Source organism: Hirundo rustica, chromosome 8 (assembly GCF_015227805.2).
Source record: "Hirundo rustica isolate bHirRus1 chromosome 8, bHirRus1.pri.v3, whole genome shotgun sequence".
NCBI classification, from domain to species: domain Eukaryota; kingdom Metazoa; phylum Chordata; class Aves; order Passeriformes; family Hirundinidae; genus Hirundo; species Hirundo rustica.
This window is the reverse complement of record NC_053457.1, coordinates 26477025-26500304: the sequence shown is the minus strand read 5'-3', so window position 1 is coordinate 26500304 and position 23280 is coordinate 26477025. Positions and strand designations below refer to the sequence as shown.

Below are 23280 nucleotides of genomic sequence, written 5' to 3'. Positions count from 1 at the left end.
GCAAGTGCAGCAATAGTGTAAATCTCCCTGAAGCATCTTCTGCCTTCTAAACAGCCAAGAAATTCATGATAAAACTGCATGTCCACTACTTACAGTGTTTCTCTTGAGCTATCAACATCTCTGCACAAATGAAAAAGGTGCCTCTTTTTTAATAGATCGGTTTAATACTGAAACAGATAGGATGAAGTTAAAAAAGAATAATCAAGATACTGAACTGAATATTTTGAAGCAAGTGCCCCAGCTGTGGGGAAAAGTGCATTTAGTTCAGCAGCAAAACAGCACAGTGTGAAGATATTGTGCTTGGACACAGAAGTTCCATAATGGAAGGAGGTACAAGGCAAGTCAAGATATAAAACCATAGTACATTGTTAACCAACCTTAAAACTTACATATATTGCAGTGTTTAAAAGTAAGACACATTCATTTATTGTACAAGGTCTATAAGGAACCCTTAAAATTGCCTGTTGTAGTTTATGACTCAACATTGTAATAAAAATGTACATATATATTATTTCCTTGTCACTTAACTGTACTGTTAGACCTCATGGACTTGTTACTTCACACAATGAAAACCGCTCTTCACTGAGGAAAATCCACATTTTTACCAATCTGAAAAGGTTTACTTGTGCTAGAAAAGACCAACTGCAAAAGGCTCAGTTCAGATATGTTATGCCTGCAACTGATAACTCAGGGAAGCAAGACTTAAAGGAATTCAAGCTATTTTTCTTTTCTTTTTGTTTTGACTGCATCCTTTTCACCTGCCAGTTGTTCTGATGAGTATGTTTTTAGTATACAAACTGGTTGATAAAAATTCATCAGCAGAGGCATATAAACTCTAGATATGATTGATTAAAACAGAGCAAATCAGAATAAAACAAAATCCAGTGATTTACTCTGACTGTAAACAATATAAAAACACCATTTGCTTCAAATCTCAAAATAAGTTAAAAGAAAATCCCAACCTCAGGGCACTTGACCCTTTCAGGTTTTGACACAAAAAAAATAAAAGGGGGGGAGAGCAAAACAGAAAAGTTCATTATATAGAGGTTATACATTTCTCTTAACTGAAAGTAAACCTAAGCAAAACTGGTTTTGTCCCTTAAATTTAAACTTTGATTTCATTGGCAATTGCTTTAAATGAACTGGCATTTTCAGATTATTCAGACAACTTCCATTGAGTTCAGCAAAGAAAACTTAGACAAGCATTTTTACAGAATAAAAAAAAAAAAAAAATCTAAATGGCTATGATTCCTCTATTAGCAGAAACACATAATGCAGTCTTAAATTTGCCTTTTTATATTATTTATATATTTATATATATATAATATAATATAAACCACATATATTATATTATATATACATATACAGACAATTACAACATTAATGCAGTTTGTATTTTGTACAGTGTATTGGACAAGTCGATGAGCATCAGACCATGGCACGATATGGTCCCTGCATTTTTAGGAACTGAATGATGAAGGAGGGTCCTCCTGCAACAATCTGAGGTGGAAGGTGGCTGAGCGGGCAGTTCTCAATACTCATTATTGACAGTTTGCTGCAAAGAGCCAGCTCAAAGGGAAGGCTGTGCAGATTGGGGTTGTCATTCAAATACAGTTCTTCCAGATTCTCCAGTGTACCTGGTTAAAATAAAATAATAAGTAGTAGTAGTGTCTTTTGGATTCATGAAGTTTGTAACTTTTAGACAGAGGCTCTGAGTCCACTTGAAGACTGTTTCCTACACAGAACCTTGAGTCAGTGAGACTCCTGTTCTCAAGCACAGCAAGTTCTGTTCACCAGTACCTAAGCAAAAGTCAATTTGCTTTAGTTTCTCTGTAAAAATATCCATTAGTGCATCTCCTTTAGATAATAAATACAATGCAAATACAGAGAATAAGAACTGAGAGAGACTTCACCATAACCATTCAAGAGCTATGCAAGTGCAGGCAACGTGGAATGGCTATCTAGTCAAAAAGGACCTTGGAAATACTTATACCATACTGGATCTATGCTCTCTTTAAAAATATCTATGTCATTCCTTTTATACAATTAGAATCCGTAATTAAAGACCTGAAGCCGTAACTGTCATGTGTCACAGGAAAAAAAGCAGAAGAGTGTGACTTCTCTGCACAGAGAGATTAACTTACAAATTTATCAAATAGAACTAACAAGTGTGAAAATTTTTTCCTGAATTCAAATTCAACCGTTTGCCTCTACTACGGATACTGAAATGCAGGTTAACCAGAAGCTGGAGAACAGAGCAATTTCTTCTTCCATTCCTTTCCTCTCTCCAAGAATAGATTTATGAAGTTGAGTCAGGGATAACACAAAAATTGTGGGAGAATTTGGAGATAAGGAATGTCACCATTACAAGTTGGTGTGTGTTCACCAGCTTTCTGCAGCGGAACTGAAAGAGAATAGTGCATCCTTTCCACTACAGTTCAGCAAGATGAAGACTGTACACTCTAGCACTGTTCCTGTGGCACATGCTTCACATCAGGCTGGACATATTTAGAAGTTTCAAATTAATTTTGTGGCTTTCACAGATAAGCAGAATAGCTGGCTATGGCACATGCTTTGCCCAGACACACTGCAGCAAACCAGACAATGGGATCTTACCAATTTCCTCAGGAAGGTGTGTGAGAAGGTTCTCTCCGAGCCCAAGGTGCGTCAGATTGGTAAGGTGACCGATTCCTCTGGGAAGGGTGGTCAGCTGATTGTTAGTCAGAACCAATTTCTAAGGGAAAAACCACATTTTTACAAATAAACTTAATGATTTTTGCTTGGAATGACAGCAAATAACAGGATATGTAGCTGACAAATGAATGGGGTCTACTCTCCTGAATTTGAACATGAAAAATTTCAACCACTCAGCAACACTTCAAGTCTCTATTAAGCATCACTGAATGTAAAAATAAAAATGTGCCTAATAAAATACATGCCTAAACACAGAAGATTTCATGAGCATGACTGAAATAATTCCTGCAGTGGTATGGCAATCATGGTACAGCAGTTAAAAACTTCAAAATTTTTTTTTGTTCAATATTAGCTAATAAAGCTGGGGAACAGTTAATGGGGACTGATTGTGGGTGGAGTTGCAAAATACTCTGAACTTTTGTTTCTATGTCCAGTCTCAAATAGTTTCCACTCATCCAACAAGCTGCAATTAAATCAGCATGGTGTAAATAAAGGACGTAAGATGTTTATCTCGACCAATTATTGTTTCACCTGCAGATCCTTGAGGTAAGCTATTTCATTTGGCAAGGATTCCAGTTTGTTTTCCTCTAGATCTAACTCTCGGAGTTTCCGCAGATTTCCAATTCCATGGGGAAGTTTCTTTAGGAGATTGTTTGACAAGATAAGAACCTCAAAAAAGAAACAGTAACCAAACACAGAATTTAAGCAACACAATAATTAAATAACAGATTAAGATACTTTTTTAAAAACATATTTTCAAGTAATGAAGTCCAATATTAGCCTACATTTACATTGAGGAAGTAGTTGAAAATTAAAAAAAAAATAAAACAAGTCATTGAGTTAATATATTTTTTTCCAAGTCTTTAATCATACAAATACATACATTTAGGATATACTCCTTTCAAATATAATTATACAAAATAATAAATGCAAAGCAAAAACAATAGAAATCTTATTTCTTGAAATTACCAAAGAAAAACAGTTTCTTCCTGAATTTGCCTATCATTTTGCTACGCTTCCTTATAGCCATCTCATAATTGTGTTTTACATTACTTGCTGTGCTTGCCAAGTTCCCCTTAAAAAGCTTAGTACTTCCTCTTCTCCCTATGTCCCTTTGGTCAGGAGCAGCAGCAAATAAACACACAGATGGGAGCACCTAAGCAGAACACTGGCTTTCCAAAACGGGCTGCCATCACACACCCACGCCTACTACAGCGCTGTCCTCTTGTTTTTCTCCTCCTTTCTGAGTTGAGTTACAAATACCCCAGGTTCAATAAGTGTATCCTTATTTGCAGGGTCAGTTAACAGAGTCATTCATTATTCCACAGCAAAGTTAACCAGGGGTTACACTAATACACCATTTTTCCTCCAGAGAAACCCTGCAGTTCTTGGAAGTCATCAAGCCTCATAACAGCACCATGAGTAATCAGGTAATTAATTACTGATTAAACCATGCTATTATCTAGTTCTTTAAGAAGGCCCATTGAAACATGAGGATGTGAAACATCAGCCAGCGTGGACCCTCGTGCCAGCCACACACAACCAGCCAAGGTTGCAAGTGCCTGTCTTCTACCAATAATCCCAACTCTCACCGGCTTCCTGTAATGTGAAAACACCACAGGCAGGAAGAAAATACATGGTGAGAATCAAAGTGAAAAATCAAAGTGGAAAAAAGCCAGTGCCTGAGGACTAACAGAAGCAGCATTTCAGTGACCATCCTTTATGCACTACGACATGCACAGAGCAGTGAGAACAGTAATGTTTTAATCACGTATCAAGAAACAAAGGCAGGAACAGACAATATTACCTACATGCAATGCAGCTGACTTAGCACTGCTGTGGGAACCTTCACTTTTGTGTAAACACCGCCCAAACAGCCCTTTGTATTTGATTTTTTTAATTACAGAGAAACACAGAGGTAACAGGTCAGCAAACCAAGCAGCTTCTCCAGCTTCAGCAGCTGACAGACCACCAGCAAACCCAGTTGTTAGAGGTTACTAATTTCCCAATCACATCAACCACAGCCTTCACTTAAAAGGGAACTGGGCAATTAAGTAACTATTACTCTGTCATAATTTTTGCCCCAGACTACAGGAATAATTAAATATTCACAAAGAAGTCACATTAGAAATTCACAATTTCAAATATGCCATTTGTTATAGCTCTTTAACAAATTTTTCCCACCAGCTCAGAGAGCCTACAAAGTCCCCTCAACTGCCCAAACAAGTACCTCCATCTTTCTGTCCCTCCAAGGCAATAATTTGTCTCTGCTGATGGTACCCTGAGAAACAGGATGAGGGGACAGAGCAGGTTTAGTTCATGCTTTTAACCTACGAGTTCCTCCCCCTCAAAGGCTGAGAATTCCCACCTGGCTGCCTACAAGGTTCACAGAGCTACACTCAAGCCACCCCTGGCTGTCAAACATTTCATTATGTTTTTCTGATCTCTGTTGCTTCTAGGCTGGTCTCCAGGAATTGAACAGAGTTCAGCAACATTGCATTTACAACACTAATTCCTGTTGAGAAAAAAATTCTTTCTACCTGGCTAAAAATATACCTGTATGTAGTGGTTTGTGCACGCTCATCGAGAACCTAAAGAACAACATTCAAAAGCTGCTGACGACAGCCACAAACAGATGCAAAAGGAAATTAAACAGCACAGTATTTATTTAGTTTTATTTGATCCAAAAATAATATTACTTAAACCTGAAGCAGAGAATCCCTATGTTGCAAGTATTCACTTAGCTGTCAATTTATACTCTTCTCACCTCAAGAGAAACAAGCCCAGATACATCCTCAGGGATTTTTGTGAGCTGGTTAGTCGCTAAGTTCAGTTCTACCATACTTGTCCAAGTCCCAAAGTCCAGGGGGAGAGATGTCAGCTGATTGTCCTGTGATTTAACACAGCAAACATTTAGGGTCTGCCCTTGCAAGAAGTTGGGAAGGCATCTGACAGATTAAACGAACTGCTAACAGAAATACTTGATAACAACATAGTCGATAATGAAATCAGAATAAAATGTTGGTAATTGGCCAATTTTTTCAAATTCCAACAAATATTAGTGTTACCAATCTAGAGTTACAGAATTGACTCTCTGTTACTAATATGAAGTGGACAATTAGAAGCACGTAATTCTCAAGATCTGACGCAGCGATTAAAACATTTTTTGTCCTATTTTTGCTGAATACAATGGATGGTGGGTTCAAAAAAAGAACAGAAAGTTGACCATAACTTACAAACGTGCTATTGGCAAATGTTTGAATCCTAAATATGTATAGAGTTAAAAAAAAAATCCAAACAAACCAATCAAGAGAATAAACACCACCACTAAGAAAACCCACCAGAACCCCGCTGAGGGGAAAAAACCCAACAAACCCACAAAAAAACAAAAAACCCAAAGCCACCATATACTTTAATGGCTCTGAGTAAAAGCATCTGAAATTACTCTGACCAAGTTACTGCTCAAAATGTTTCTAAAATATTTGATTTAGACCAGACACCACAAAATCTTTTTAAAAATGGTCATACAAAGTTCTGGTAAACAGGCAAAGTTACAAATGGATATGTGATAAAAAATGGACTTAATGCAAACCAGGGATTTATTTGTGTCAAACTGTATTCTAAAACAGTAGCTGAGCTTAGCTACTGCTCAAGCATTTATTGAAATAAAACTATTCATAGAAAAATATCATCTCTTTTCCCTACTTTAACCATATTAGCACACTTAAAAGTTCTCTTGCTGTGCTCTTCAACTATTGCCAAAAGTCATTAAGTTTTGAAATACTATGTTAAAAAAATTGTTTTACATAATTTTGTTTATAATGTAAACTGTAACAGTGTCTGAGGGAGAAATAAGCTAATCTACATGCATGTGTCATGTCCCATGTGGATATTCAAGAACTCTGCAGACAGCTTTCTTATTTTCATCGTTCAAGCTCAAGCAAATGTTACAAAATCTTAACTAACAAACTTAAAGACAAAGTAGTAATATCTTGATAGCACAATTTTAGACTAATACAGAAATATTTTTATATGTGATAGCAGCAGCATCCACTTCAGCGTGATAAATTCATTCCTTACATTATTAAGTCTGCCAGAATTCATGGAGCAGCAAACAGTGCTCCTCATTGATTTTACACAGTAGCATGTTTCTGTGCCTCACCTTCATGTTCAGCTTACTTAATACTTTAGCTCTAGAGAAAATTCCGAAGGGGATTTTATTGATGCGGTTGTGCTCCATATTGAGAGAGTAGATTGTGGAGAACTGGGACGGGCCACCCACAGGATAGGACTGGAAGCAGTTCCTGGCCAACGTTAAACTAGTCAGTTTGACAAGGCTGGATAAAAGACCCTGTAGAAAGAAGAAAACCACCCAAGAACTTAGGACAGATTTATTTGAATGCATCTCTTTTCCCTTATGGGTCTAATTAGGAATGTATTTCCCCCCTCAAGTCCACCCCCTGAAGAAGTGTTGCAACACACAAACCAGTATTAAATTTGATAAAACTTCCACCAGCAACAACCTCTGCTCATAGTCATCAGCCACTACCTTATTTCCCCCATCCACCCTGCATGCTGACAGATACAAATAAAGCAAACATACCACATTTAAAAGCACAACTTTGGGAGGTTTGGTAATTCTTTTCTCCTCTGAAAGCAATTTTTCTAATGACACATTGCTCCAGGAGGGCAGGGGCAGCATGTCCATCCCCGGCAGCTGTTTTGGCTCCAGCATTGCACCCACATCCAAACAGGGCCCAAAGAAATATCAACCCCACGAATGGCTCCCAAAAGCACCACTTGATAATTCCAGTACAAATCTTTGGTAATTTCATAAAAATCTATATTGTGATCACAACCTATCAGTGCCTTCTAATTACACCATAATAGTTATTATAGTAATTATACCATAAGAGAAGAATAGGATGGGTTTGAAAATTCAGTCATTTTTCTCTTTTTCCAAAATATTCCTAAGTAGTTACTGCTCTATTTTCCCTCCCCCCCTTAAAAAACGAAAAGCAAGAAGCCTGTAGTTAAACTGGATAGCAACAGCTGTCCTTTGAATCCAGATTTTCATTTCTCTTGACAATCTAATTAGACTCTGAAATCCCAGCAGCCCATATCTCAGTTTATCTGTTAGTTACGTGCCAAGCACGTTGCTGGAACTGTGGAGATGAATAATGAGATCTAAATTACTGCTGAAGTGTCACCTTTGCTTATTACTACACCAACTTGAATCCAGCCCTGTTTGCTTAAGTATTACAGAAATTGGAGATTTATGCATGGTATTACATACCATAAATAATGCAACATCTGCAATCAGGAATGAGCAGTAACAAGATAATGATTCCAAGCATATTCCTAATGCCAGTATTTCTGGATTGCAATTTGACCTCCATATTCACTGTAAATGCTTTAAGAACGTGGCTTTGCTGTTTCACCAGAAAAGCTTTGGCTACTTTTATAAATTGTTTATTAACATTATTGTATCTGATAGGGACTTATCCACATGCCCTGGCTAATACTTTAGACACTGGGGGCATCTCAGCAAATATCAGTGAAGCATTTTCACCCCTGCAGATAAAATAATGGATCTTCAAATCGGTATTAATCTAAGCTAATCATTAATTAGTATAATCTTTGGTTGGAAATATTGTTTCTACCCATACTTTAATTAACAGATATTAGTCCTAGGGTTAGGCAGTCCCTGAGCTCTAACACATTTTATTGCTTCAGATGGATCTTGGCATTTCAAAAAGCCGATTTTGAAGTCTGCTTGTATACCAAAAAAAGTCTAAAATATGTTAGCTAGATCACTCTAATAGCCTAGAGTAATTAAATGCATTTGAAGGGAAGCAAGAGAGCTTTAGCAGTACAAAGAAAACAATGCTCTTACATCTATGAGAGCTGTGGCAGTGATGCCTTCTTCCAGCCCATCCTTTTAAGATAAAATATTTATTAGGCATTGTGTCAGCAGCTTCAGCTATGTTTTGAAATTCAGAAATTTCTTCTACAAATACAGTTCTTTGTCTTATAGCACAGCATGTTTTATTTTAAACAGATTACACTATAAACTATACACTTCTGCAAACTTAAGTGTTAACATATCGTTGGCAAATATATCTGAAGAAGGCAGCACAGTCACAAAGAGGTTTGTATTATTACTGAACGTGTTTTAAAGCAAGTAATCATCCCTCACATTAGCTTTTTGTAATTACACCACTGTTGCTTTTGTAACATGTCTGGGTGGGGTGGGCTAGCTTAGTTCTCATCCTGAAAGCAGCCTGGTGGCTTTTCACTCTAGCATTTTCTTAAATTACAGTCTTGCCCAAACATTTATTAAATTCTCTGCTTCAGTCTATCATTTCTGAGTTCAGAAATTTATCTGTAGAAAATCAGTTACTTACTGCCCTTTGTTACTGTAAATGCTTTGCCTAAGTCCGACTGCATTTTTTTTCTTCTTAGTTTGCTATCTACATCTTTAGATAACCTTTTAACTCATTTTATACTAGTACTTTAGACACTTGGGGTTGTGGGGATGATAGCTTAGGAAAGCAGTTTGACCATCATTAGAACAGAAGAGACTATAAACTTTATGTTGTGTCATGAAGTCTTCATCTTAAAAGGTTCTAAAGAAATTGAATAAATATCCAAAATATAAAGCAACCACATCAGATTTTTTTTTTTTTTCTGTCATATGAGCAATTACTTCCAGGCACTAATGCTTCATGAAGCAGAAACACTGAGAAACACTTATCTGGCTTGAAGTGTGGGAATCTGGATTCATTATTTAAGGTTTTCTAAAGATACAGGACAGCAAATACAACCACATGAGTTGCTCCCACCTTTGACTCAAGTTGCATGACAGTAGTCCTTCTATACTGATTAAATATACCTAATATTTACACAACTGACATAATTCACATTACTTTTGGGTTAATACAAAGGGTATTCCTCTGAGTTAAGATGCAGGATGAAATAACTTCCCATGTTCCACTCCCTTTACAAAACATCGATGCCCTCCAGCAGCATTCCCTCCCCAGTCCAGTCCCTCTACTCCTCACCTCTGGTAAAGTAGAAATGTTGTTGTTCTCCAAGTTCAGCTCATCAAGCTCACTGCATTTTGCTAAAGACTTGGGAATTGCTGACAGCCTATTGTACCTCAGGCCAAGACGACTTAGACTGGACAGATTTCCTACGGGTAAAAAACAGGTGTTAATATACTGTGAGACTCACACAAATGCACAGAACAAGGTGTGACTTCTGATTCTTCTGTTGTTGCTCGCCCTACACTTCAAAATTTCAAAAGATGAAATGGAGTTATCATCCCAAAACAGCAGATACACGGATTTCCAATGCTAAAGTCAACCATGCAGTAGATTGTGCATATTAAATATTATTCTGAGGTTTTTGCATAATATGATAAGCAAGCAAGGCTTATGTCCTATTGTAAAAGTCCTTCTATCCTGATCTTTCTGTCAACAAAACATACTATCATTTTCCAGATGTCCCCAGAATGACTTTTTAAAATTAAACAGCATCATTCAATGCCATGACTCATATTACCAGAACCTGGGCATGCATCATACAACTCAGGTCCTGGCAAAACAATTTCCTCTGTAGGGATAAAAAAAACCCCCACAGCCTTACCATCCTCCAAAAGCAAGGAAGCCTTTATTAGGTGATAGGAAAAACCCCAAAATTTCCAAGTTTTTGAGTTATATTGAAGGAAAAGTCTGGAGGAAATCTACAAAATTCTGGGCAGTAGCGCATGTAAAAATATTTCTGAACCTTGCTAGGCTGATGGTCCCAGTTGAAATGTCTTTCTGTCAGGGAATAAAAATCTTGAGAAACTTGCAACTTGAAAAATTCCCATCTGAAGCTGCCTTTAGCTCCAACCTCTACCATCTTACAAGTCCCAAAGACCAAAACCAAGTGCTCAAGGATGCCGTTGAACTACAGGGTGCTGGAGCATTTAGTCTCTGCTGCAAGTAGCAAGGCCTTGAACTTCACTGAAAAGCCAACTGTCAAAGTGTACAAAGAAACCTGACCTCTGCCTCATGCTACAGTCAGAAAAGCTGGCTGTGCAGGACTTTGCACCGGGGAGGCTTGGGAACAGGTTCGCACAACCAGCTCCTTGCAAAACATTTGATGTTTTACACTCGCTTTTACAACCATCCATGGCACAACACTTTTGTTCTGCAAATTGAAGTACCAGACTGACACATTAGAAAGGAAACAGAATGAATAACCTGAAGTAATTTTAAAAGACGAAGGGGCCTTAATATGTACAGTCTAACTGCTCGTTAAGTGAAGGCTGTATTAGTGTCGCTGTGTGTGCACTTACACAAAGGTACTGGAGCACAGCAAAGGGAGAAGAAATGTATAGTATGTCTGCTAGACAGAGAAAAGCTTTCCAACAAAGCAAGTGGCAAAATATCTCTTTCCTGAACCTGGTAAAAATATATAGTAAAAATGCCCCTACATCACCAAGTAGTTGGGAATGTAGATGATAATAAAAACTTGAAACTGGAAACGATTTATGATTCACTGTAGTTTTCGAAACAGGGAAGTCACAAGAGCAGTGAATGTAAAACAAAAATAAGCACCAAAAAAAGAGCAGAAAACAAAATATCTTAGCTCCCCCACAAAACTGCAACTGAAAAAAATCCAAAACCTACAAAACCCTTAATACAGAACAAAAATGAACTACATCTTACAAATCAAGAACAAAAGAGGATGAGTTTTCAGTGCATATCTGATAACTATCTAACAAGCTTGGTAACAAGTTTTACTTAGTACCACCAACAACTAAACAAAAATCAAAGCAGATAGCTACACATCGTTGCTTAACTAGTAATATCTTCAATTGGGATTTTGAGCTCTATTTTTTGAAGTGCTGGATTTTAAGCAAATATAAAATTAACTTTTATAGAAGCAGCAAAGAAAGTCTTCACTTAGTCAGAAAAAGGCATTTAAAATCCAAGGTTATCAATGTTGCACTCCAGTGCACTAATCTTCATCTTTTCATGTTAAATCCTGCCATGCATATACACACTAAAGAGAATAATTAACACATATTCTGATCCTACAGTCCACTAGTATAAAGACAGAGATTTGTATCCAACTTAGCTATTTCATCTTGTATTTGTGACATCAGGCATTTCTGTCTGAATAAAAAACTGGCCTCACTTCACACAAAAAACATTCTATTGCAAAGCTCCGAGATCATTAGGATTTGCCATCCTATGGATGAACAAAATACACCCTGACTCTATTTCTCTGAATCATTATTTAATATTTTACCAAAGAATGAACAACAGACTTCACACAAAATAAATTATGAACCTACTATTCTTTTCACTACCTAAAACATGCGCTAGATGCTGATCTGGATTTTTCAGATGAGAAGGATGACAGCGTGATGCCAACTGTTGCTTAGCAATACAACACTGCTGTGCCAGTTCCAGATTGTGAGCACAGGCTGTATGTATATGGCTCTCTTCCTACCACCAATGTGGCATTTCAGAAAAATGAAACAAGGCAGCCACTAGAGAGAGGCAAAATGTACCACAAAGAGGAGAATGACACACGTTGGCGATCCTCATGACATTATCAGAGAGGAGGCATAAATAGCAGCTCCCTTAGTAATTTCTCCTTATCATAAGCAGCATTTCTTAATAGAACTTTATCACTGTTTCTTTACTAGTTATCTTTCTCCTCCATGGGAAAAGCACACAAAGGCATAACAGAAGACACATTCCTTATGATTGTTTTACACACAACAGCACTAAATACAATTATTCCTGAGGACAAAACCAGCAAGATTTCAGCTGGAGCTGCATCAGTAGCACCTCTCCCACTGCTCCTGAAGGACAGTCCTGGGCCCAGATGATGCAGGCATCATGAGCCACTTTCTCATTTCCAGCCAGAATTTATTCCCAGCCCATTTACAGCCACTCAGTGTTCTGTCAACAAGACTCAGATATCTTTTCATCCTCGGGAGTGCATAGGCGCACCTCACATCGAAGTGTGAAACCCTCATCAGCTTTTCTCTCCACACGCTGGACAAGGCAGATCTTAGCCCCACCTTCACAAAACAGGGTGACCCTTACAGCTCTTCCCGCTGCCCAGCGTGTCCAAGTTCACTCTTCTTTTTAACAGGGATGCGCCACTACAATGTTAACATTTGCCTCCAAGGCCCAGGGGCCAGCAGCATGAAAACAAAGCGACAAACTGTTCGACCACAGAAACTGAGTCGCTCAATTCCACCCTGGTGCACTGAACCATCCAATGATCCCACTTAGAGCTCCCTGAGCTCAGTACCTAGCTGATCCTCGTATCTGGAGTTGCTTTACAGCCCTTGCACCCATCTCCATCATTTCCAGCCCAGCTACTGTTGTGTTTCTCTGAGGAATGGTTTTTCCCCTCGGAGTCCCCCTGAAACCTGTGCTATGTAGTTCAACCCTTTTTTCCCTATCATACCTACTCCTGACCCTATTGGCTCAGGGCCAATATCTTTTCTTGGCCCAAAACTAGATATACCCCTGTTTCTTCCTGGTTCACTCTCTCTCTCCTCGGCCTCCTGGAACATCACATCCAGAATAAAGCTTGGACGGAAGCTGGGGGTGAGAGCCAGTCTTTTGAAATCTCTATTCTGTCTCTCTGAAGTATATTTCCCTAAAACCCCTGAATAACTGAGCTAGCGAGAGCCAGGGGGTGGCTAGAGGGAAGTATATTTTCAAGCTACTGCTTTCCAAGCGGGAACAGCACTAGGGGTCTGCTGGGCTGCCGGGTTAGCTCTAAGGAATGAGGCAAGGGAGGCAACAACTGCTCACGATGAGCTCCGTCAGATGTCATCAGGACCATCTGCAGTTGTACTTTTGTACCTCGGCAGCTCCTCTGAAACAGCCCCTCACAGATAATGACTCAGAAAACGCTAGATGTTCGAGTACGTGACAGTTTGATAACCACAAGTGAAAAGGAGATACCAGCAGAAAAAGCAACAAGCAAAACCCCTTCCAACTTGTTTTCTTGAGAGCCCATTATGAAAACCCTTTTAAACTCAACTGCCTTATTCATTGGTATTTCTGAGAATAAGATTGCAAAGCCTGAGTAAGCCCTAAACTCACACCAGGCCTAAGCAAGTCACTGAAAAATTGCTTTAGTTCAACTTTTGCCAGAAAAATCCTGGGAATAAGGTTTCACAGAGACCTTGTCTCAGGTCCATTTTCTCCCCAGTACAATATTAACACCTATGAGCAGATCACAGCTCTCAGGGTTGAAGCAACCTAAGCACAGAATTAATAATCCCTTCACACGAGTGACTTTATGTCTGTCTCAGGATTAGTTGCTTCATTTACACAGAAGTGAAGTTAAAAATCCTTGGAAGCATGCAAATCCAGAAATATTGAATTAAACTGTTACAATAAAAGGGATCCAAAATAGATGGCTTAAATTAGTTCTTTATTAAAGGTACTTCAAAAATATTAATCAAAGGAAAACCAGGTGTTTGCCAATCCCAAAACAAAGAGAAGACAGGAAATAAAGCAGGAAACTATGCTAACAAAACAATATTTTTTTACAAAGACCACCTGAAGTAGTCTCTACATCTCTTTTTAAAGTATTTCAAAATCAAGAGAAAAAAGAACTGGTAACATGAATAATATAAAGAAATACAAAATCCTAATTCAAAGTTCTACCAGTGCTTTTTAAATGGAGTGATAAATGCTATCTTCTTCTGAGGTTTACCACACCTCTTCCTTTCCCTCCCTTAGTTAAAATAATCCTTCAAATTCCCTGTCCTTAGATGAAGGGTCATTATTAATTTGAAACTTAGTTAATTGAGCTAATTTGCTATCAGGATCACTTGCTTTCTCTTAAATAAACCAAAAGCATCAGATCAATTTAAAAATCTGTTCACTAGAAAAAAACTTCTACAGATAACGTTAAAAGCACAAATTTGACTTATAAGAGCTGCGCACATCAAAACCTCATAAGATCATAATCAACAATATACGTGAGCTTCAGCACACAATAGAAAATTGAAGGAACTTGCTACAAACAACAGGGCACTATTAAGTATTTCGGATGGTCTAACTTGTATAAATATTCTTAGATTTTTATTTGACTCAACTTGACACACAACGAGCACTCACCTACTAAAGAACATGTTTTACATGGCCACATGTTATCTCACAGAGTGCCATGTGCTTTATTCACTGAGGGATCTTCTCCTAGCAAAGAAATTGGCTGGTTTGCATACAGAAGATACCAGGTGTCATTTTTAACTAACTGAAAGCAAGAGGTACAGCCAAAATTAATAATACTTTTTTTAAAAAAAATCAAACTTGATGTCAGTTTAAAAAAGCCGTAAGTGAATTAAATTCAACACGCCACATGGTATTAATCTTGCAGTGAGAATAACAAAGATGATAATATGAAATAAATCTCAAATTGTATGGGAGATAGTAGACATGCTAGAGATGGGCCGTTGTGGACAGAAATTAAATGCTCTATTCAGATATTTCAACAGTGATTCCTGGTCTAAAATAGCCCTGAGACAGAAGATGTCTGTACCACACGCTGTATTTACCACATACTAGTTTTCCAGATGTCAGCCAAACTCTGTGACATGTTTTTAACTGTTTAACAGATTTTTAGGTGAAAGGAGCTGTTGGGGTGTTTAATCTAATCTCTTATCAGAAAGCAAACTGTTCCCCTGATAGCCGTAGAGTAAAAGGAAAGGCTTCAGATAAAGCCTTTTAACCTTCAGTTGCACTCCACAAGCCGAGAGCAACAGCACAAAGTGACTGGTCCAACAAGACACCCCAAAAGAGATCTCAGTGATCTTGTTGCAGAGGAAACAAGAACAAAATTGTTATCCATCATTATCAATCTGGTCTGGGGGCACCTTTTTCCTACAGCGAAGCCTGCAGGTTTGTATGAATTTAAATTTGTGCCACCGATCATCATCTGAGAGATGACAAATCCCTTCTACAATCCCTACATCCCTAGTGTTTAATATACTCTGGCTAAAGGCTGATGCCCTAGAAAAAATTGGAATGGGGACAGAAAAGCGATGGGGGTGAGAGGGCATCCACTCTTTAGCAGAACTGCAGAAGAGAACAGAATCCCTCCTGATCGTTGCTACCAACTATCAGAGCCAAAGCATGAAATATAATTATTCTGTTCCAAATACAAAAGTAAAGCTAAACACAACACAAAGCTTGACTTCATTTTACTGGTTTAACAGCAAAGTGACTTTTCATATATTTTAATTTTTCTTTTCAGCCACCAATACCTCCTGTTGTACCAGGCAGGCCAGGGTAGGAGGCAAAATCAAATTCACAAATTACCAAAGTCAGCAGGGTTCATAATTTTTTGCCCTCCTCAAACCAAAGCACAGTATCCTCCTTCTGCAAAGTCTAGGAGGTCTGATGAAGATGTTCTCTATTAGAAAGCTATTTAACATTAATTTAAAATTAGTCTCTACCATTCCTATGAGTTCAAATGACATCTGAAGAGAGCAAAGAGCTCTCTCTACTTTCAGTCTAACGGTATCGTCCAAAGACAGGTTTTCCCTCATAATACCAATTTTAAAATGCTGAATTGTGACCATATCAGCAGTCAGTTATTTTCCAGCTCTGATTCCAGACTGTAACATTGCCAACTGTACGAAAGATGCACACAAGGTACTTGGAAAACCTGAGAAACAGAGGCTCAGGTACCCAACATGCACCACACACAACACCTGCACAAGGCTAGAGAGCACAAGCTCTTAGTGACATGTTTCTGAAACTGTCTAAGCAATGAAAATTCAACTTAAAACTCATTTATTATGCGTTCATCAAAATGCATGTAACTCACAGACCTGCTCGTCTCAATTCTGATGCGTTCCTTTGAATCACTCTTCCCTTGTGCCTGCTTCTCACATAAAGAAAATAAGATTATAGGCTTTTTCTTTCTGCTGTATACTAATCATTCCAAAAATGCTGAGCTGCAGTTATAATACATCCGTACACATTGGTCTCTGCATCTAGTTACTGTGTGATGGTACACGCATTCACTAAAATCAACTGGCCCCACTCTAGTCTTACCAGGATGAATATCCAACCAAAATACAAAATAAAAAATATTTTCATAAATACATTGAATCAATAAACTCAGAATTAACTAGCCACTAGAAGCTATCCTAACCTTTAATGAAAGCAGTACGTATGCATTTAACTACACTGAGTTTGCATTGGAAATGTATTAATTAAAACATAAAAAGGAAATTATAACTAGCTGAAAATGATACAAAAACACAAAACACTTCACATTGAAACAGAGACAAAAACAACAGCTGGACCTTATTTTGAGCTATGAATGAAAGCATTGCATTTTACTCAATTCACACTGCCTACAGTAAGACAAAGCAACTAAAATTTATTTAATTTAATTTTTCATTGGTAGTCTTTTCTTTTTCCTTTTCAAATGACTGTTTAAAGCCTTTCTGGGAAATTAAAGATTTATACAAATGTAAATCATACTGTATGAACAGTTTATGCCTAACTGGCAATACAACAAAAACATTAACCTTTCTTAAGTGAAAGATGCGTTTAATTTTTTAAGTCTGCCCTACTATATAAAGCAAACATATAAAATGTACAACACACGAATATATCTTCACAATTTTAGCTAATTAAGCAATGTGAGAATTTTTTTATGGAGACCAGGGCTACATTTTATATCTTCCCTGCAGCTGAATGCTATCCAACAGCAGATACTGGGAGAAGAACCTACAGAAAGGGGAAAGGACACCCTGAAACTTCCTGAAGAGTGAGGGAAGATTCAACAGTGACTTCCCAAATGTAGAAGCAACTGTTATGATTTTTTTCTGCATAACTGCCATGTCACAGTGTGAGCTTTTAGCATCTACATTGACCCGTGCAAACACTGAGAGCCAAATGTCCCCTGCCCATCACACGCAGTACTGTGTGATCTTCATCGGTGTGAGGCAACACCTCACAGCCTCATCCCCACCCCTCTGAACTTGGAGCACAAAATGAGCAAGTCACTTCCCGTTTACCCTCCACTTGACATTTTCCAGTCAATTTTGCTACTTTGCATTTACTAAGTCTAGAATTGAAGGCAACAAGAACCAGAAGTCTTCCTTTATGAGACCACCACGAGAACTATACAGGGCTTACAGTAACACAAAAATTAGAGTATAAGAGTGGGAGCCACTGCTTTCAATCAGATAAAGAAAAGGCTGAACTTACGGCAATTGTCCAATACTAGCAGAATCCAATTAAAGAAGTTTAATTAACATCATGGTCCAAGAACAAAACCTTGGACAAAGCACCGAATGTTGATCAGCTCTCCCAAAGTGAGCCTATGGAAACAGGCTTGATGCCACAAAGCACAGAATGCTCACTGACCAAAGCACGAGGTCATGCTTAAATGTTGAGAATATGAACATTGCTGTGAAAGCTGGAGCAGAAGCCTCTACACTTTGCTCCATCACAACAGTGAGTAATTAATAACATCAAACCAATTGGTTGCATCTGAACTTTGCCCCGATCACTGAGGGAGCTGCAGGTGCTCAGATGTTTCAGAACAAGACTCCTGCTTTTGCTAAACCTGTCAAATTTAAAATACCATTTTAAAGTAGTTTCACATTTCTTCAGAAATATCTTTACTTCTAGGGACTTAAAGCTCTCAACCACAATTTTGCATAATCTGAGCCGTACCAACTTCATACATCTGGTTCTGGTCACCGCTTCATGTTTTATCAGCTGTAGGTTTAAAGAGCACAACAGTGCTCTCAGGGGTACACTGGGGTTAAACAGGTTAGAAGTGTGGTTTGGAGCACAATTTCAAATGGCAAAATCAATCAATAAATACTATTTAATTTCATGAAAGCTGTGACTTCAGCTCCTGAGCTCTAGTGCCACAGAGAAGGGCAGGAGGGTAGTGCAGAGCTGTAAATACACCTCCCATTTTCCTAACCATCTCTTGGGAACTAAGATGGAACACAGTGCTATGTCAGACACTGGAAAGTGTGTCCATTGACAGAATTTTTTGTGCTTTTAAAGGATAATTTTGGAACACTTACAACTGACTATTCTTTTTCTTATTAAAATTTCTGTTGCCTTAGATGTTTGTGGATAAGGCACATTTGACTATAATCAAACTGCACGTAAGCACACATAACTAGAAAATTACAAAGTAGATGAAGAATCTGGTAGAATCTGGTATTTTTAAAAGCTGTAACTCTGTTTCTGTTTTATTTTTTCTCAAATAAATTTTTCTATGCTTTTACATATGAAATTGTAAAAGTGAGCACATTTGTACAGAATGCTAAAATTAGAAGTTCAAAGAGGGAACACTCAATGTGGTATTTGCAGGACAAAATTATCTAAGCTATCTTGTAATCCTAAGAAAGAAATTACTCCACCCAAAATTTGTTTTCAGTCTAAAAAGTCCAATTAATAATTTTAATATAAATGGCATGTTGTTCAACTTCTTCTATATAACTTTTGAATATATTACAGTGTGTAAATAAAAGGAGCTAACAATTCCACCACCCTCCAAAAGGAAAAAAAACCCAAAAACCTAACAACCCACCAGAACATGGGGGGGTTGGGGGGGGGGGTACAGTCTGCAAAGAAAACACTAAACAGCTACAATCCCACTATGATTTTGATTCTGGGCTTGAGACTCTCAGAATGTGCTAAGCCATTCCACAAAGCTCATTTTTCTTACAGGAAGTGATCTAATATAAAAAGTACTTTACAATTTTCAATCAACAGAAATACAGATATGAATGTATTAAGCCAATATCTATAACGCAAGGCATTAGGTCACTTCCTGACAACGAATATCTAAAATCACATTTGTTACTGCACAAAAGCATGCTTCTACAGCATTAGTTGAGAGAAGAACTTGGTGTTTTTACAGAGTGGATATATTGGCTCTGCTACCTCTGTAATCACTGCTGATGCACAATCCCCTCCCTGCCACTCCCCTGCATGTCACCCTCACACCCCTTTCCCACAGCTCCAGCACATTTCAGTACGTGCTGTTAGTTACCAAACAAGCTTTTTTTAAAAATTGGACAGATTCTGAAATCTTTCTGTGATAAAACCAAAACTTGTTTAGATAGTCCAGCAGCTACTTTAAGAGGGTTTTTTGACGGAGAGGAAGGAAGGGGTCCTTTCTGAGGGGAGGGAGAAATAGAAAGCACAGTTTGTTTTTCAAAGCAGCGTGACAAAAACATCCTTCTCAAGAAAAAATGAGGCCTCCATCAACAGGGTGTCAGCAGGGGAGGAGGGGACAGACCCGGCAGTAATGGAAAGTCTGGTCCATAACAGGAGGCTCATGGGCTCACGGAACATCAAATATTTATAATGAGCAAATGTGCTTGGTCTGTTCTGTCCCCGGTACGTAACCCAGAGTTTGACTGAACTGAGAACCAGTAACAGCACTCGTACTGTGAGCGCCCTGACACCTGGACTCGTGTAAATGTTGCAAGAAAAGCCAGTCGTGGCAAACACCAGGCAGACACCCAGGAGCAGGGAAGAGACAGAAACTGCAGCGAGAGCTGGAGAGGCCCAAGGGCCGCCCCCAGCCGCGCACGCAGGCGGCCACGCGCCATTGACTCGCCGCGTTGTTCTCCGCGCTCAAAGCTTCTCGCCGAACAATCCCAACCGCAAAGCAAGCTGTAATCTAAAAATCATGCCGCAACTTGCTTTAATATGTTGAACCAAAACTGCGATGACTAAGAAATAAAGCCGGTGTTGCTGAACTGGCTACGGCTGCCTTTTCTGCAGCATGCATAAATGTAGGCTGATCATTATCATTTAAGATGGAAGCTAAAGTTTTTCCCTTCACTATTAAATTCTGTTAGTGAACCACACAAGGCACAAACACAGATTTCTGTTTAAGTTCTTATTTAAATATTATTTTTTTAAACTTACTGTTTACAAGAGAGATTTTCCAGTGGAGCAAAAACTGAACTAGATTAAGGTTAACGACGCAATGGCTCACTGCTGTCTCCTACCATTATTCAGCTGTCTTTGGTGGTTTCTTGAGCTCTAAAACATTGATATTCAGCTCAGATAAGCATGTAAAGAGACAGCTACCAACATTTAAAAACAAGTAACTTCTGAACATTACAAAGACAATGCAAGGAAAAAACTAAACAAAGAAAATAGAAATCCAGTCCAACCAGGTGTGAACCTGTCTCAAAAGAAACCACCTAAGCTTACAGAAACTTTCTGAAGAAATAGGTGAGTCCAAACTATCTTGATTGCAGAGTGAGCGATTTCCTATCTATCACAAATGACTTAACTGCCTAATAACATTGTGCCTCTCCTACCCAAAGACCTTTCCCTGTAAATAGTCTTGCAGCATATTACAAGTGAAATTTTTCTGGTCCTTTGTGAACCAGGCACTAAACAACATAGTAAATCATTCTACTACTCTGCACAGGAATTAACAGCATTAGTCTGTAAGCCTTGAATATGGAAATTTCACACTTGCTTAGGGAATTTTTCCCAAAATTAACAGTTTATCCAGGGAGCTCACTCCCTAAATGTGACACATACACTATACATAAGTGTTATGTAAAACAACATTCAGCAAGATTTACGAAATAGCAACAAAAATAAAGGCTGTGCTTATGAATGGTCTAAGTTAGTTGCAAACTCCAGATGGAATGGGATCTCCAGAGTTTAAAAATATCATCAATCCAGGAAGGAAGTTTAGTTCCAGTGGATACATCATCAACGTAAACTCTGCTCAGGTAAAACTTTCTTAACCAAAAGCCACGGTAACTTTATCCTCAACAATTTACTGCTAGAAGAAAAGCTGGAGTGTCATTAAACGGTTCATCCCTTTAGTATGCATTAAAAGTATACTAATAAATGCTCAACATTGAATACCATTAAACTGGTAGTGTTCATTCTTCTGAGTATGTTCTGGTGACAGAGCTTAAAATCATGATGGCCTTGTTTTCAGTCTTTTTAAATCACAGCAGCCATCTTTTTCTGCCATCTGTTTAAAACTGATTTAATGAGATAGAAAAAAATCATATTTTGTTTCTTTATCCCATATGATATTCTGAAACCGACCAGGACTGTGTTTATCTTACTCTATTTTTCTCAAAGTAAGTTGAAAACTCTCTGTATTCTATTGCATAAGAACATGATGACCTTGTGGACTTTGGAGATTTTTCAGATGTCCCACCCAAGAACATAACATATACACAACTAATTTAAAACATTTATGATGTTAGTTCTATTTTTCTTTAGGCAAAGATGTAAGTTAAAATTATCTGCCAAAATACTACACTTCAACTATAAGTGAGCCCTTCATTTCTTTATATGCTCAGTTTCATCACAGAATGAACAAACCAGCAGTAGATATTTGCTTATAACCACAGAACACCTTAAGATTTAGAAGTAATGGGTCTGGCTTTTCTTCATTGTAACTCTCATTCTTAAATTATTTAAGTTAATATTTAAGGTAGCAAGCACACCTTGCTTTAAATCCCAAGTGAGAAGCTGTGTTATGCTGAGCACCAGTCATTCCACAGCCACCAACAAATACTCATTCTCAAATTTGTTCCCTTACTGAACATTTTGAAATTTTTTCAAAAAATTTATTGATTGATTTATTTATTGATTGATTGATTTTCTCTTCTCCAGCCTCTTCACATACCTATGGTTTCTGGCAGGTCCAGGAGCTCATTGTGCTGCAAGTCAAGGTTGGTGATCTGTGTGCAGCTTCCAATCTCTTCTGGAAGATGTTCAAGCTGATTGTGCGCTACATCCAGCGTGATGAGGTTACACAACTCACCTAAAAGCACACAGAAAAACCAAAGCATTAAGGACTTTAATGTACAGCTCCCAACAATGACCTCCACACAGAGATTAATAGAATCAGACGGATTTGGGGATAAGCTGAAAAAAAGCTACTGCTACCATAAAGTTATACATATAAAATAAGGTATTACAGGATCATAATTTCATCAGTTAGATCCAAAACCTGATCAACAGTTTTGAAAAGCTCAGATAAAGCTTTAATAGATTCTCCGAATAAATGTTACTTGTGGATTGATTTTAGTCTGACAGTTCAAGCTGTGGAATAGAAAACTTGCATCTTACACTTGTTTCAGGCTGACCACAAGTTTAAAACATCACTAAATAAATGAATTGTATTAAATTCTATGAAATTAAGATCTGTTTTTACATCATTAATTACTTTCAGGCACAAAATAAACAATTAAGGGACAGCAAAATTATCTGGCTGACAACTTAGATAATCCAAAGTCCTGAATGCTATTTTTAAACATTTTTAGTCATCACAAAAAAGACAACTTACGATAAGTAAAGTGTATGCAAGCAGACCTACAGCAAATAAAAGTTTGAAATAAAAAGCTTATCTGTTAAGCATTTTAAAAGTTTGGATTTGCTTGGAGTTTAGAGCCACTCTACACTCAACTGCTTCATTTCTGACTTTTACAAATTAATTTAAAAGCACAGCTAGGCACACCTCTCTGAACAGTAGTTTCACCTATTTTTATGTCAAACACAC

At 37.9% G+C, this 23280-nt stretch overlaps 1 protein-coding gene across 5 annotated transcripts in view; it reads right to left on the bottom strand.

The window, feature by feature from the left end:
• Window positions 1-400: 400 nt before the first annotated feature.
• The window catches only part of SHOC2 (SHOC2 leucine rich repeat scaffold protein), a 59906-nt gene continuing 37026 nt past the window's right edge, over window positions 401-23280 (bottom strand). For all 5 annotated transcript variants that reach the window (XM_040071426.1, XM_040071428.2, XM_040071427.2 and 2 more), the window contains exons 3-9: window positions 22405-22542; window positions 9759-9889; window positions 6857-7045; window positions 5462-5584; window positions 3226-3363; window positions 2617-2734; window positions 401-1637 (exon numbers count right to left, since the gene is read on the bottom strand). In XM_040071426.1, the coding sequence (XP_039927360.1) occupies window positions 1429-1637; window positions 2617-2734; window positions 3226-3363; window positions 5462-5584; window positions 6857-7045; window positions 9759-9889; window positions 22405-22542 (1046 nt within the window). In that variant the 3' untranslated portion in view covers window positions 401-1428. The remainder of the gene's footprint in view (window positions 1638-2616; window positions 2735-3225; window positions 3364-5461; window positions 5585-6856; window positions 7046-9758; window positions 9890-22404; window positions 22543-23280) is intronic.